Genomic DNA, 17,704 nt, shown 5'->3' with positions numbered 1-17,704 from the left:
CTCTTTCCTCCAACACTTTGAAAGGCAGACAGTTCCCTGCCTACGTGTACGTCCACAGTAGCTGCAGGGTCTCAGCATCTCTCAAGATCAAGGCCATGGTCCTCGACCAACCAAACGGTGTCAGTGCGCTGATCTAAGCTCTGGCGGCAGCTCTGCCTTCAGTGTGGGCTGGACTAAGCCTCTTGGACTCACTCTCAGAGAATGTAAGGAAAAGAAAATCCTGTCAGTGGGTTTCTGCAGGATTAAACCCCTGGTGCTGGGCAGTCAGAAGTCACTCTCCAAAGAGACTTACTCCTTACTGGAATGTGACAAATATGGACTAGAAAATGAGGCACCTACTTTTTCTTCTTCATGAGAGAAAAATAACTGTTTCTGATATGATCCAGGTAACAATCTATGATACAAATTCTCTATGGTTGATAACGTGAGAAGGGCTTCTAAGCCTTGTGTACTGGTTTGTTGAGCCCCTCCTGCAATTCTCCTTTCACATGATATATTTAATAAGTTGTGCAAGTGAGGATTAAGACATGAAATGCTTTTGAAACAAAACTCATTGCCCCTGTGGGTAGAACAAAAATCCCCCAAACAAACCAACAAAAGCTGTATTCCAAACAGTCCTTGCTGGAAAAAAAAAAAATTGTCTTCCAAATTAAATAGACTATACAAAATTAAACTCAATAGAGAGGGAATATTTGTGCCAGGTACTCTCAGATACAATTGCAGAGATACAACGTGACTTGCAATATTGTGCAAAACGTGAGTCCTCATTACGCTGGGCACTACCATATATATCCAATTTCATCATCCTTATCATCATCTTCATCTTCGTCATCTTCATTAGCTGCTCTTACATGAATCTTCAGTTTCCCTTCTTTGTCTTTTTTTGCTGCTTCAGGTTCCTCTTCCAAATCATCCAACAACACAACAGATCCACCACTGCCAAAATCCCCTGAGGTTTCTTGCTCTTCTTCTGAAACAGGTGAGCAGGAAAGGTCATTCCCTCCCAAGACACCAAACCCCTCGTTCACCACTACCCTTGTCGTTCAAGCCAATGTCATTATCAATGTTATTTTTAAAATTCATTGGCTCATCGATTCGTGAAACAACCTCTAAATTAAAATTTCCATCCTGAACTGGGATAAATACATATATCAATTTACTCCAAAAAAATTTACTTGCATAAAAACTTATGCATTGCCCTCCTCCTCGAGACTCCACCGATGTTAAGGGGAGTACTGACTCAGTCCACCTGCAGGCGCACCAGAAGATCATTAATCATTTGTAAATACTTTAATCTCCTCACAACTACATAAATCAGGCTAAAAATATTCCACAAATTGATTTTGAGTGCACAAACCGTTCTCTGCAAACGTAGCTATTGAGCCTAACATCTGTGGTGTGATTCTGGGCATCTCAGACCTTCCAGGTCTCTGCTTTTTCTGTTCCTTCTCGAAGAAGAAAGCTGCATCCACAGCCATCACCGAGGCACCCTGAAGGAACACGGCTGAAATCTTGCTTGCCTAGGTATAACGGCTAATTGGTGATTTTACAGATCTACATAATATCGTCCTGTCAGCAATTTTATTGGGCTTTGTTGTTAATTTATAACATTTTACACATTTAGGCCTTCCTCTCTTTCTGGAAAGACATTATTCATGAAGTCCCAGTAAACGTGCATTCAGGACTATACAGAACAATAACATTTTACACATTTAGGCCTTCCTCTCTCTGTCAAGACATTATTAATGAAGTCCCAGTAAACGTGCATTCCAGACTATACAGAACAACATATTTAATAACCATCCACAGCAATCCTATAGCCTTAATTTTAATATCAATTACTACATTTTCCAAGCTGGCAGCAAAAATATCTTCTTATCAGTAGTTATTGCCTGTTTCCTTCTGCTGCACCCCTTCCATAGGACCAGGACATATCTAAGGGCACTATTTGTAGTCTGAATAAGAAAATACACGAGCACTTTGAACACCAGTAGTCACGTTCCCTGTTGTCACTTTTGTTATCGTACTCCATCGTACAGCAATGGCAGGGCTTACAACAGTGTTAATTCCCGTGTTGTCGGAGGAAAGCACATCATTACTCACCGCAGCTGACTGTCCCCTGCTTTCTCGAGCCTGCTATCTCATTCCCGTACTTATCGACACACCAGCACTGCCCTGTGCTGCCATGGCACTGAGTGGCTTTGTAATAACCTTCTTCATTGCACCGGGGGATGAAAGCACCTGCATAAAATATAAGGTATAATCAGTAACGCAAGCCTCTGTAGGAGCAAGCAGGTATAGAGAGTATTATGAACGTGTCACTTATTTACATGAAGATCTTTACAGTGTTGGCAAGATAACACAAGTGATTATCTGGTGCCTAAAAGGGAGCAGAAATTATATATGATTAACAGTTTTCAGCCAGCCTGGTCACTGCACAGTGCATAAACGTTTGTGCATATATAGCCCATGGAGGGTGATGGCAGACGGTGCTAGAGACAGATTCAGTCTGTCCCTGAATTATTAATATTCTCACAGAGCCCCTTTCCGATTTAACTCCTGGTTTTAAACTTTTCTTCCCAACTGGATTATTACCCCAACTTCATTAATTCTGCATTTCCCTTCCATTTGCACTCCTTTGGTGTTTATCATCGAAGTCTTTCCACAGCACTGTAATTATCCCTGGAAGGTATCTGCCATCTGCTTGCTGTTCGTACTAATCTCAAGCTCAACTCCCAACTTACTCAGAGTTCCCCTGTATAAAAGGAGAAGTCAAGCGTAAGCTTTACAGAGAAGGACAACAGGTTTTGAAGTCAATGTATCTTTGGATTTCAAGCCCAAGATTTGTCCCACAATAAAACCAATATAGTTCAGCCTTGCAGAGTGTGGCTCATTCTGGCTTCTGCAGACAGGCGAGCTCTCAGGAGAAACCCATTTTATTGTTCCCACCATTTCCAGCAGATACAGCAAATGTACTTCAATATGAAAAGCCCTCTTGTCCTTCGAGATGAGTTTGCTTTATTCCCAGGGGAGGTCAGTACAGTCATTTTCCCTTCTTTGTCAATTGCTTCAATTTGAAATATGGCAGAAACCCACCCTTGCCCCCAAATTTCTTGTCTCAAATGATTTTTGAGAAAGTATTTTTCTCCTTTGTCAAAGATACCAGTGATTTACTGGTCATGCAGTAAGTTTTTTAACTAGTTCCATGTGTATAGCATCTCTTCAGACAGTTCATGTGTCAAAGAGTCTATTTCCACTACACTTCTCACAGAAAAAATGAATGAGAAGGTGCTGCCCAAAAGCCATGAAATTTCCTATATAATAGACACAAAAGTGGAAGTCAGTCAATCTCATACACACACTATATAAAGTGAATCCTTGAATTTCCAAACTCATTGCACTGCACATTGTGTCTAATGTTTGTGTTGCTATCATAGGTCTGGAAGATGAGAAGAGAAACCTTTGAACACCTGCAGAAATCCTCGTATATCGGATCAGTTTTTGACACCACTTCACATCCATTAGTGAGAGTATTTTAAATAACTTCAAAGCACGATCTCATAGCAGCTTTGCTTATAGGTACCACCACTGTGTTCATGTACAAATGTAAGCATACCGATGACCACCAAAGACTCATTTTCACTATTTATTAAAAAAAAAAATGTTTCTAATAACCATGTATACGTGTTTGCCTTTGCAGGTTTTTGTAATTTATTGCTCACTGTCAATATTGATGGAGAAACTTTTTGTTCATATTTACACCCATGTTCTTTGTCAAGCACTCCAGGTGTTTATCAGACTATACATAACATTGGGAAAAGTGCTCAGGTGCTGATTTTGAGCTGGTGTAAGCCAGCAGAGCTGTACCGTGTCCTTAGAGCTCCCCTGTTATATCAGATAAACATCTGTCTCCAGGGAAGGAACTTCAGTGGCATCATGGGGTGAGCAGAGAACGGCCTCTGCCTTTTAAACTGTCTCCTGCTTTCTCTTTTCCTTCGGCAATGCAACCTTCCCCTTCCTCGAAACATGCCTTTGTGCATAGTTTCGCTGTGTTTCCTGTAAGGTATCAAAAAGTTCCACACTACCTGTAAAAGCCACTGTTTTAAAAATAAATTACAGCCCAGGCTCACTGCCTGGTGCGTGGAAGGATTCACACTCTGGGTCACAGTGAAGAGTAGAAGGCACTTTTCTTTCTGCATGTGAAATTTGTGCCCATCAGTATGTAACACTGGAGCTTTAAATATTTAGCTCCACATACTGATGTCACAGTATTTGCCAGCCATCAGAGGGAAGATAACAGCGTGTCCTCTCCAGTGTGTCAGGTGCAGGTGAGGATTCGTAAATCCTACAGAAATCAGTCCCTGTGTTCACTAGAAATAAGCTGTGGCTACCAGCTCTGCTATTCTGGAGCTGTTCTGGAGCATCCATCCGGACAGCCCATCAGGGGGAACACCTCAGCCCATCATTTGGTTTGGCATCCAAGGACATCTGCAGGGTTTGGAAGGAGAAAGGAGTTCATGTTTCCTCTCCAGAGGTTCCCCACAAGTCTGGAGAGGATTGCTGGTGGACCAGCTTTACTATCAAGCGCTACAAAATGTTAGTCACTCCCCACTGAACCGCCTCGGGCTAGTGAATCCTGCTTCCCCATCTCTCCTGGTCCCATGGAGTATTTAGTTATTCCACACAAACTTGAACAGCACTGTTGCTTCTATACCCTCTTTATGGATCCAGACCTATCTCTCTCTTTTTTTTTTTTTTTTTTTTTTTTTTTTTTGGCATCATTTCCTTATCTGTATAATACTTCCCTTCCTCAGAGGACATGGGGAGAATAATTATATGCTGAAGATAGCGAAGCACCCAGGCAATAGCCTGTCAGAATTAAGTGCTAGCCAGCACACAGCTCCCTGTATTAGCTATTATGTTAGCTCAATTCGCAGGGCTGATACAGAAGAAAATAGTGACGGGAGCAGAAATTTATTACCTTAGTGATGTGGGAGAAGCATTATCAGGCTGCACAGTTGTATGCTCTAAAAGTAGACTCTCTGCAGTTAATTGTACTCTAGATAAATCTGGTAGGAAAAGATGAATAGTGCTGTTTACTTTTTAATTCAGTCCCCTGGGATGCTAGACTCTATTTGAAAGCCTCCAAATTCAACATATCTAATGGCAATGGCTTTGAAGTACTTTGTTGCAACTGTCATGTGTTTTGAAAAATATATAGAGAACAAAATATCACAAGTCATCATTTTTTATCAATGGATGCAAGTTAACAGAAATCTTCCTGCGTACTGGCCAGGCTGTAAATGCTGTGCTCTGTGTGTCAGGGACAGAGAAGGAAAGAAAATAATTAAAGACTAGTTTCTCTGAAAATATTAATCTCTCTTTTCAATCTTTATTGTTGCTACAAGTGTGTTTTTCCTCATGTGTATGTTTTGGTTTCCATTTGTGTGATTTTTCAGCCAGTGAAAAGACAGTATTTTCCGCTGTATAAATAGCTATGAGATCAGATTAACACCTCACAGACAGGTGCCATGATGCAGGCAGGCTTTCCAGGCAGGTGAAGCAAAGAGTTCCTCTCAATTTTCCAGCTTATGGAACAACCTATACCTGACACTTCTTGATTTGTTGAGCTTAGCCACTTTCATCCTTCCTTTTTTTTTAAATACAGTTGACTAGAAATTATTTGTGGTAAGGGACCATTCTTACTGCTTTTACTTTGTCATTTTACTCCTGCTATTGTGATCAGATCCCAGTGACATGCACTACAACTGTATGTTGCAGTACCTGCCATATAGCCATCATTTTTCCCTGCACATCAGAACAAACCACTTCTGTTTCAACCTAGATAACATTTTTTGCATCTAGCAAATAACAGCAAAGCATAAAAGAAATATGGGATAGCCCAAGCTGCCTATTAGGACCTGGGCTTCTCATTCTTTTTGGTGGCTTTGAAAGTCATGACACCCACGAGACAGAGAACATCGTGACTTCCTCTGCCACAACATGCATTCAAACACAAATGCAAAATATTTACTGAATGGAGCATGCACACAGCTGAGCGATCAATCCTCCCTTCGCTCCCACAGCTACGAACAGCAGGAGCTGTAACTGAAACATCTTCATCTTTATGTGAACTCGCTATGAAAGGATGATGGAACTAAACCATAGTCTTGTGGCCTTTGGGAACGTTTATTCATATTTTAAACCAATGAATCCGCGTTGGGATTGTTCATAAGGTACCTGAACCCTGAGTTCAAACAGCAGCGGCACCTGATGACGGCAGGGTCTGGCAAAGACGAGCTTTGCAGCAGCTCTGTTTGCAGGGTCTGCTAATGAGCATCTGGAAATATCAGACTAAAATCTGAGAGCAACCGGAGCAGCAGACTCAATCTCAGCAGCATTGCAGCAGAGCAGACATGCATGCTCTGTGCTGCATGATGCCTCGTGTGATTTGGCTCCATGTACACAAACGCGCTAGGACAGAGGTTTCAATATGATACCACCGCAGAAAGGCCAGGCTACAGAGCACAGTGATTTTAGGGTATGGAATTAGTTACCTTAAATTTACTCAGTGCAACAACCTGGTTTTTTTTAGCAATTAAATGGGTAAATGCCATATGGGGATTTATTTCACCTAATTTTAGATATCCATCAGAGCAGCGCAGGCTAGGAATGAATTCAGGCTCCCAGTAGTCAGAGAGAGGGGCAGGTTTTATCACATCTTACAGCACGGAGCATCTTGAAGGGCTGCTTAACACGAGATGATATGAATTCCTGCTTTCATATACACAGAATATACTGAGATATTTTAAAGGGTGATATGGCAAAACCTAACCCCTAGGAAGGCATGCATTGCACCCGAACTGGATGAAGGCATGAACCCACTGGCTAAGCACTGTGGCACCTCCAGTCACCCTCCAAAAATGGGAGGCTTGAGGGTCAAGCAACCTCCGTACTTACTCTGACCTACGAGGCGATGAAGGCAGTACGAAGCTCTGTACAGACAAGGCTTTGCATTTCTGGAGAGCTGTAAATGAGTTCTGAACCCGTTGCCATGCTGACACCTGTTCGGTATGCTGCTATCTCATTATTTGTTTAATTTCATAGTGTCAGGCCTACACTCCGTGGTGCATATTCCTGACTCAAAACATTAGTCTCTAATTGAAAAACCATTACTGCACATAAAGTTATAATAATCACAGAAGCTTTAATTTGTTGAGTAAATGAATAGTGAGTAATCGAACTTACCCAACAGACTCTTCCCTCTACTTAGCTTTTGAATTCTATTCATTTCATTCTGGCAAGGAAGACCTAAAATATAACGTATGAGAATCAGTTTCCAGATGGTACGGGACAGACTCGGTAATGACTGACTTCACTACTGACATGAAATGTAGACTACTGTACACCTGGGAGCGAAAGCAGCCCATATGCTGGGACTGTACTGCAAAGCAAATTTATGTCATTAGCTCCACTAATTAAAAAAAAAAAAGCAACACACTGTAGTTGAGAATAGTGTTTGGGGGCCATTGTCATTGTTAAACCATTCTTCCTCTCTTTTCACCAAAGTGACACAATGCCAGCTCTCAAATTTATGATTTGCTAAATGACTGATTTCTGCATTAATAAAAAAGTTCTTGAGTTTTCTATCAGCAATACAGCTTATTTCTAGACTGTGTGCACTGATACCTCTTCTTTCTTTGTGTTAACGATCAAGAGATATTAATATAGTTCATCTCTGACATTGAACATCGTTACACAATGCCCTTTCACACCAGGGCTGGAGAAAAGAGCTTTTTAATGCAACTGACTGCCAATTACTGAACTATCTCTATAAGCAGATCAATCACACTTGAAACACGAGGAGACCCAAACAACGTCTCTTTGTCCTGTAAATTGGACAACTCACCGCCTGGCTTCTGGAAGCAGTAGCACCACTCGTTGTTCGAAAGCTTTCCGTCTTTGAAGGAGTCGCAAGAGTTGAAGAGAGGCTTGACGCAGGGCTCGTACTTATCCAGATAAATGGCGCTGATCTCCGAGGGATCCAGCAGCAGGTCATAGTTCATGTCAAGTTTGTTGAACATCCAGCCTAAGGAATCCTTACAGATGGGCAGTATGCTGGTGTCAAATCCTGTGAGAAGACAGGCAAATATCCCCAGCTGAACCTCAGCACACTCACTGCACAGGAATTATTGCTAAGCTGGAGCCTTTCTAATCTTCTTTTGTCTAGACTCCGAACGTTAACCTGACTTGCCCAAAGCAGAACAAAATTCTAAGACTGAACTGACTGAGTAAAGCTTAAAACCCAAACCCAGCTACAGCCTAGAGCTCACTCTCTTTAGGAGCTGGGGGTGGGGAGGGCTGAGATCCATAGCTGATTACTGTAATTCAAAGTTATTTCTACACAAAAAATTCTCACTTTTTCTGTCGTCAGTCCAAGTGGGTTGGCCTCATTCCAAGAAATTGAAATGTGCTGAGAAAAGGCTGCACCCCCTGTATTTCCAGACTAGGCTGAGTCTGCATGCAATTGAAATTCTGTTCCCCAGACCTGTTTCTAGTTCCCTGATCAAATTCTTTCCTGCTGTGCTCTCACCTTCCACCTCTCATCCCAGCTTTTCACTCTTCAAAGCCCTGCCTCCTGCGGTGGACAACAAAACGCTTTGATCCGCATTGCGAGCTGTCTGGGGGAGGCAGGGGGAGAGACAGGACGAAGCATCTCTTTTGCTTGCACCACTCCGAGGAACAGCACCGCTTCAGCTGGGAGCTGCAGAGAGCTGCACACACCAGCACTCTCGTAAGCCATACCAGCGCTGTTCCTGCTTGTGCCTCCAGGATCGCAGAGCAATACAGGATTCTGCTCTTCCAGCACTTTGGAAACCATCATCATCATTCATTTTAATAGCCCAGATCCTTGAAAGGCAGCAGCAGCGGTATCACAGACAGACCGCCATGCATATAGATACCCATGAGGTACGCGAGACACACGTTCCAGCACTCTGCAGTCTCCACAAAAACAGTGCCACTGCCTCCTTTCACAAACAACTCAGGGCATTATAAATCCATACTCTCACTGTATTTTCAATGCTTGGTGCAAACATGGGCTGATTTCCAAGTTATCTATGATGCAAGAAAGTATATGTGCAATGTAGAGCTAATAAATCTAGTAACGAGGATACTGGTTCCAACACGGACTCGGAAACACGCACACTGGCTGGGGATTTGCAGGCACGGGGGGCACCTGAACTGCACACCCCAGGCACCTCATGCTCACGCTGTTCCAGCTGCGTGCGATAACCTGCCTGTGCACTTTTCCTGCTGTTACGGGCCTTGTGGAGCAGCCTTTTGGGCTTTTTCTTTTTGCTGCTTCTTTCATTGAAAGAGGTCAGGCTTAGCCTGATTTGCTGTACGTGTGAAGTCCCATTTCAGGATGCTGCTTTGTTAAAGTGAAACCTAAGATGTTGCTGGAACCACGCTGACAGTCTGTCCAAGCTCCACCTGCTATTTTAAGCATTAATCCAAGGGAGGGCAGTGCTTTATGCTCTGTGCTGGAAGCCGTGCTTTTCATACGCGACTGCAGCTGAAGGTTGTCAGTGACACGGAGGAACAATCAGAAGGGTTAACTAACGGGAAGGTTTATGTCATTCAGAATACATTCCTCTCTAGGAAAGGAAGAAGGTAGCACTGTTTTCCTCAGGGCTAGAGGCAGCTGAGGCAGGGAAGATAGAGATCATGCTAAACATCTCATCACATTTTTGTGCTGTTATCTCCTCTAACATTATCTAATCGAGTTTGAGCACTGTGAAAAAGGCCATGTGAACAGATGTAGGGAGGAAGCCTGTCTGACTTGCTGAAGCAATTAGGACTATTGACTTAAATTATTTTATCCATCTGAAGAAGACAAGCAGGATTTGGTCACTGTGCAGTCTCTTGTTGAGTGAAACGATTTAAGCATCCTTGACTTTGCCCCTACAAAACACCGAGGAGCAGGACACAGTCCTGCCCTGTGGGTGTATGCTGTGCCTGATTCCTCACCATGGGGCAGGTTAAAAGCAGTCCAACAGGCAGGGCTGGATCATCCATTCAGTTGCACAGTGGAGCAGGGATCAGTCCAGCTATCCCAGTTTAACAGTTTCTACAGGGGAAAACCAGCTGGGTTCCATCAGCTGCTTTTTTCCTGCACAGATGCCCTCTCTGGTGCATCTCTTTACACCCTGTTGTGGCACTTAGTGCTGCTGCAGTGAGTAACTCCAAGGTCTGTAGTACAACCAGGTGAGTACGGTATGTCTTGCCCAGCCCTGTGGGTCTCTGCAAGTCACCTCTTCACTGTCACAGATCAGCGCAGGGAGGAGGAGATCCTGCCATGAACTTGCCCCTGACGGTGTCTGTGGATTATTTCTGAGTCGCGTTTTCCTCCCTGCTGGGAAGTCTTTATCTGTGTGTACAACAGCACTCGGGGATACACCAGCACTGAGCTGTCTGAGCAGATCACAGGATAGTGGCTGATGGGACTACGAAGCTGCTCTGTGACATACCATCAGGGCTTCGATGCAAGATACAATCATGAAAGGTCACTTATGAAGACAGTTAATTACATTAGCTGAAGAGGTTTTGATTGTAATTTCTTATAAACAAGGGAGCTTTCGCTCTTGTGGCCAGAGTTCCAGATCAGGTTTATTAAGAGGCTGTATTATGAAGCAGGGCTGGATTATTAGGTAGCGTGGTCTGTAAGTCTTTAAATATGACAGTGGGAGGTGCAAGAGAAAGCCCTTAGCTAGATGGCTATTATCAGTGAAAAGGTTAATTCTTTAACTGGTCCTCAACATGTAGCTGAAGGTGAATATCTACTACTACAATACTTCATATTGTCTCCTGGTAAAAGCTACTGCCCATAAATCACCTTTTGCAACACCACATCTGCAGCACAGACCCAGCAATCCTGGACGCTCTTGGTACCCAGCACCAGGAAGGAAAGCAGAGTGCCCTGGGTGTGCAACACAGCTCTGGCTTAGTGCATAGCCAGGGCAGCTGGTGGAAGATGGTTCTCAGAGCTCACTTACCTTCCCTGGGAGGTCACCAGCTTGGTGAGGCCACCTGGTGTTAAATGAATGTTTGGAGTCTTTTGATATGCTTGCTTATAAATATGATGTGACATATTGGATGAAACAAACCACATACTGTAATTCTGTAATGAATTTAGTGCTGAGTTAACAAGCTGGACTTCTAGCGCAACAGACCCGGAATAACAGTAACCTCAGCGAGAACTTTTCTGCATCTTTCAGTGCATCAGCTCAGCGCTGCAGTGCCTATCGTAAGACACCAGAGCACGGTACAGGCTCCACAGCCCTCCTGCTCTTGGCTCCTTGGCAGAGGCTGCCAACACAGATGCCAATTAACGTCAGTTGTGATGGTGGTGGCTCTCATTTGGACACCTGCTCACAAGGACCTGGATTGAGACCATCATATTTCTTATTCCCACTGACAGCTGTTCAGCACCCTAACAACTTTCATTCACTACAGATCTGGAAGGAAATCAAACTGGTGACCTACATGTAAAAGTCTCATAGCCCATTAATACACAAAACGCTCTACCTCCTCTGAATTAAAATGGAATTAAATTTAAAAAAGTCTTTAAGTGAAAATCCTAATTAAAAATAAACACACCTTCTGGCACATAAAATTATTTTCCCCCTTCAAGAGTTGACTTACATGAGCCAGTTTTATTTTATTAAAGTATACTACAATTAAATTAAGAGGGGAATAATTAACCTAATTTCCCCCATCACTTATAATAAAGGAAGGAGGAGAAGAAATGTTCCCCAGAAAAAATCCTTTATATTGCACAGATCTCTAGTAAAAGAAGAACAGCTCCACTCCAACCATAGATACAATATCGGAATGTTACGAATTATCAACAGGCTCAGGAGCAATTTGAAGCTGATCTTACTACCTAATTAGTTTTACGATTTCCTTATGCCAAAGCATGTCCCTGAGTTGCTTATATTATTTATTGAGGAGACTTCAATCGTACAAAGCCTGCAGAAGTCAAAGTTCCTGGCCTATGGTGCTTTGCTGGGATGTGGCAGATAGCTCATGGAATGAAGGTTTGAGATTTCAGACACAATGACTCACCCTCATTCCTTTCCTTTCAAGAGAGTTAAAAAAGAAGTGTACTTCTTTCCTTCACCTGGGGGTGAACTTAGTACACTCAAAAAGCTTATTTACACTCACAGTAACATCTTGAAAATTTAATGCAGCATAGAGAAATCTCTGCTGGAACACCTTCTCTAGACAGCTGATGTGTCCGAGGCATCGTAGTCATCGCATCCCACCATCTGTTCCTTTACTGCCACAGGGGCTCGCCCAAAATGGATTACTTTGAGGATGTGCATGCCTTTCAAGACTCTACAGGCATAACCAAACCGGTTCAGTTTAATGAAGTGATTAGCCTGGTGAGGAGTGCAACACATGCAGAGCAATAAAAAAAAGAGCAACGTGTACATCAGAGTGTATTTCCAGAGCTGTGTGTGTCCTGTTTGCCAGGATTCAAACAAATGCTTTTTTTCAGCCTGCGTATTTGAACTTTGCTTTGAATTCTGAGCCCTGTTTAAGATGTCTTTCATTTTTACAAATGTTTGAAGTTGGAGGAAGCCAAACACTGCTGTCTTTACTCTGTGTGCATTTTCAGTGTTACCAGAGAGAACTGGAGCTGCAGAATTCGGCACATGCAGATTAATTCATGAATACTGTTGCAAACTCTTAAAAAGAAAAACAAGCCCAAGTTTTGTGGCATTCAAAAATGATTTAGGCATCTTCACTCATAGTTTCTTTCTTTTTTTTTAACTGACATATAAGAAAATGTGCCAAACTAAGTCAACAGTCTAAAAATGAACATTGCTGAGATCAAGTGCTTAAGATCTCAAGGCAGGCTTTCATATAAAAGCTGCCAGGAATCAAACTAAACTAAAAAGAGATAACAGCTCCTCTGTGAATCACAGCAAACACTGCAGAATTACCAGAAATGTTTTTCTCACTGAAATTGCTTCAGGAAAAAAAAAAAAAAAGACCCAATGGAATTAATTTGGTCTTTGGCCCTTGGTAAGCTCCTCATGAGCAGCTCACAGGTGATCTGCATGAAAACCATCCTTTTGACAGTCTGATAAAATGAGGTTTCACATGGTTCTGGGCCCAAAGGATTTCAGACAAAGTTTTAAGTCTCTGGTGTTTTCTGGCATGGGGTCTGAAACGAATTCACATCTTGAATCCATCATTAGCTCTACATCCAGTTGCCGTTTTGCACTATGGTTTGGCTTCCTCTGCATGTCAGAATCATTTGTAGGAGTATCATTTAAGAAATAAGACAGACATATGGTTTTAAAGATACTGACTTTGTAAATACTATTGAAAGCAAGGGACATGGCTCGTTTCACCACATGGTTTTAAGATACTGGCATTGACGAGGTCTGACTATAGTTTTGAGCAATAGCCTGTGGTACATACTGACTCTTTTGGAAAAAGGCAATTTATTGCTACACATGCTCAAAAGCAGCACAAAAGAAGAGTGTCTGTGGAGACATGGACCAACAGTAACGCCCATCCTGATGTGCTGGGTCTGCTCTACCGCACCTTTCGCCTCTCCAGCCTCACAACACAGGGAACCCAGGCACTGGGGTCAAAAGGACCGTAAAAGGGAGCAGTTGACTGAACCCTTTAAATTCTGTGTGAATTTAAATCCTGGCTTTAGACAGCTTGTACCAGAGAATCAGGGCAGTGGAGTGAAGGTGAGTCAGACACCTCAATAAAACTTGTGCATCCTACTTTGCAACCCAGGGGCCCACGGGTTTTGGAACATACTGTTTAAAAGGATTAATGAGTCCTTACAGAAAATAAATTCGCATCTGCTGCCTGATGAACATGACCTCTTTTGATGCTGTTATCTGAATCTTTCCCCTCCCTGGTGGGTAAATGACATCAAAATCAGTCATGTTGGCTAAACCCACAGGGAGTAAATGTCCTCTAAACTGTTCATTTTCTTCCTATTTTAAAAAAAAACAACACATCAAAGGAAGCAAAAATGGTGTTATTAAATACCTGGGACACAACAGAGTCCATGTTTCCACACCATTTAACTATTCCAGCTCTGTGGCTACAATGCTGATGTTCTTATTATTCTTTCTCTTATATAAGGTGTTAGTAAGAAATTGCAAAATGAAAACTGAGTCCTTTCCAACATTAGCTTCATTTTCCCTGTGCTTGTATGCCATGTTTTTGGCTCATGCCACTGACATTGGTTCAGAAAACACTTGGCCGTGAACTGGTGGGTAAGCACACACCACTGTCCAGCCCCAAGAAGTGATTTGGATGCAGCCACGCTGATTGGGAAGGTCATGGAGTTTAACTGTACAGATAGGAACTATGGCATTCTAGTTAACCTCGGGGCTTGAGAGAAGTCCCTGGGCAGCTTTATTTACTAGTAGAGATGTGACCTCCATGGCCTTCGGACCCCGTTATTTGCCTGACTATCCTGTAAAGGTCTCTCTTGTCTCCGACTACCAGTTTTTAGAGCAGTTTGGGCCAGAAAGAGTAGAAAACGACTGCAGCTCCTTTAGCAAAGAGTGCAGCTATTTATGTGCAGGATCAGGTCTCCCGAGCACCCACTTACTTGCTGGCACCTGCTTCCCATGGCATCGTAGCGCTAACAGCTGCACTCAGCTGAATGCTCTCAGGCTGGGAAGCTGTCTACAACACTCAATGTTCAATGGGAAAAATGCTTTCTTACTGCCTTGTGCCATCTCCGAGCTCGTTGGTTTGATGACCCGATTTGCGTCCTCGTGCAGAGCACCGAACCAGTCTTTTAGTCGCGAAGCGAGATTCCTCAGTTCTTTGTCTGTGCAAGCTGGAAAAAGAACAAAGCATCAGACTGAGTCAAGAGCACGAGCAAAAGAACTTTTCTCTAGATAGTCTATAAGAAAAATATTGTTTATAGTTGTAAAGTCCTTCTTATTAAGAGCTCTGCAGTAAAAGAGAAGGGAAAAGGATGCAAGTTAAAACTCTAAGTCATTATGAATTATAAGTTGCACTCAGGTATCTCCTCAGTAGCTGCCATGATTTGTGACGGAAGAAGGGACATGTATAGCTACTCGCAGGTTCTCAATTAGAGCTATGTGACTATTTAACTTAAATGTTTTCACCTTCTAGGATTTCAGAGAGAAATATCAGTCAAACAGACAGGGAGGAGGGAGATACTTGCCTAGATAGACTACTTGAACAAGATGCTAGGAATAATTTATAACCACATTTGGCTTAGTACAAGGCTATCATCACAGTAATAGGAAATATATATACTTATTTATATACATAAAAAAGAAAAAAGAAAATTGTTATGTTGCTCTAGTTCTACTGCAAATGAGACTTTGCCACCTCTGGAGGTTGTCAATTCCATTTTGTTAGCTAGGTAAAACATTTATTTTCCTATAAATTTTTACTGAGAAATATCTAATTTTTCCAGAAATTTCTGCCAAGAGATTAATGTCCATCTGAAGTGAATATTTTTAAGAAAGAAAGATGCATTAATCACCAGTTTATCTCAAAAAAAAAAAAATTCTTGTTTCTGCATCATGTTTAGTGCTTAAAATTCACATGCTCAGACAATTTCATTACTCCTGCTGTGCACTCATTCTACTTTTTAAATGACATTTCTTGGAATACAGAGCAAGGTTTTATGCCATAGAGGCAGACATCCTTCACGAGGCAGGCCACAATATGTCTTCTCCAATTCACTGCACATTATAATATTCCTCCTTCCACCTTATTGGAGAACAATTGAGTCCTGCAGCTTGTCCTCCCAAGTTAAACTCACTGCTCCAATGATTGCAATGAACTTGAGATACTTCATGGCTGTGGTATTTATTTGTTCTCACAGGGGGGTCAGAAATAACTCTGAAGTTAAAAATAGGACATTCTAGCTTCCTCTACATGGAAAGTTTTTCAGCATTTGGGGGGAGAGAGGAAAAGGAACATTTTCCCATTTTTCTGTAAAGCTGAAAGAGTTTGTTAGATTTTCTTATTAAAGATGAAGATACGAAGATCACTATCCCACTAAAGCTGGGTCTAGGTAAGGAAAAATCAAGTCTTAAATACTAACAATTTATATAAAATAAATGGAAGACAATGCAACATTAAGTGTAAAGTGGCTTACAATACTGAAGAAGCTTATCACTTTATTTTCCCACTTAACATTCTATTTTACTCATTGTAAACTATCTTATCTTTGCAAGTTAAGACAAAAATCATAGAGTGCTAGGATTTTTGAGCCCACCATGCCATATTTTCTATAAGGAAAATCTCATGCCACTGTTGCTCCTTGGCTGTTACTCACAAAGTCTTTTATCAGAGAAAAATCACAACAGAAGGAATAGCAGAACAAATTCCATCATCCTGCCTCTAACAAGTCCTCATCGGGAGATGTTGCCTGAAGGGGTGAAGGGTAGGAAGAAAACTAATTTTATAGGTAATAAATATTCAGGAATGACCTAACTCTATATAGGCATGAATGGTTTCCTATTTTGTGAATTTAGATCCATAAAGATAAAGAATTTTCCATCATGCACTAGTTTCAATAGGATCTGGGCACCTAAACACATGTTAGGAGGGATGGAGATACTACTTCTACATGGGATGGGAGATGCTGCTCCTGCATCCGTTGTTGAACTGTCATCAGCTGATTTTCATCAGACATAATATTTGCCAAAATAGTATTAGGCAACTACAGCAACTTAAGAGACCATAATAGCCTTCTCTTCAATAACTTGTCTTCATAAATATTTTCTGAGGAGTGCGATAATCATATCATCTTTCAGAATTAAAAGCAGGCAGTATCTTGTCTTTCCTTCTGCCAAGCAGCTGTCTTGTCCTCTGAAAGTCAGTTTTGCAAAGGTAAAAAAGAGAAATAGAGCGCATAACAGGTGTTGTTTAGCCAATACCTCTTACATGACAGGTTATCCGTATGTTCAGAGTATCTCACAATGTATCTCCAGTCAAAACTGCACAAATGAACACAGCTTTGACTATTGACTATATTAAGTAGCGGAAAAAAAGAGGATTCAGGTGTCCATGAAATAAGCTCTGTTGTGCAAACTTGATATTTATTGTGGCACGTGACACCTTTAGGAAGCCAAGGCTGGAATTCTGAACCACAACCAGCCATTCCCGTGCCATCCCGAGACCCTCACCATGCCGTCTGCGTAGGTACACTCAGCTGCACAGAGTTTAAGTCAACAAGTCACACAGGAAAATAAATAATATTAAAGAAAATACCCTCTAGGGCTGTTTTCCTTATTCAGATTTGGGTACTTCCAAATATAAAGACAACTCTGGACAGCACAGAAACCTAAGGTAAGTGAAATGCTCTGAGGGATGCTGTATGTGCTCTCGAACCAGCAATGCCATCCTGCCAGCACAGAGTGCCAGCCGGGAGCTCGGTGCACGCTCGCCTCCTCTCCCAGCCTCGGCACCGTGCAGAATGGCCTTCTTAGGGAAAATCTACCATCTCTAAAATAAATTTCACAAAGTGGTCATTTGGTTTAAACTGCATTGACTGAGGTAATTTGAATCCATGCCTTTAAATCGCAACAGAAAAGAGGATTGAATGCACAGTCTAAGTGGAACAGAAGTAGATTAATTAATGGTAAATCAGACCTGAAACAAT

The 17,704-nt window shown here is 42.0% G+C and overlaps 1 protein-coding gene across 1 annotated transcript; it reads right to left on the bottom strand.

Moving 5' to 3' along the window:
• Positions 1-490: 490 nt before the first annotated feature.
• SPOCK1 (sparc/osteonectin, cwcv and kazal-like domains proteoglycan (testican) 1) lies at positions 491-14,893 on the bottom strand (the record flags this gene model as incomplete). The annotated part of the gene is made up of 5 exons (XM_010082339.1): positions 491-970; positions 2,104-2,241; positions 7,249-7,311; positions 7,910-8,131; positions 14,777-14,893. Coding segments are annotated over 5 exons (731 nt in total), but the record flags the coding sequence as incomplete, so codon positions are not given.
• Between the last annotated feature and the right edge of the window lie 2,811 nt (positions 14,894-17,704).

The sequence above is a fragment of the Pterocles gutturalis genome, unplaced genomic scaffold, assembly GCF_000699245.1.
Source record: "Pterocles gutturalis isolate BGI_N339 unplaced genomic scaffold, ASM69924v1 scaffold25984, whole genome shotgun sequence".
Classification (NCBI taxonomy): Eukaryota; Metazoa; Chordata; class Aves; order Pterocliformes; family Pteroclidae; genus Pterocles; species Pterocles gutturalis.
The sequence above is the reverse complement of the archived record's forward strand: the minus strand, read 5'-3'. Positions and strand labels throughout refer to the sequence as shown.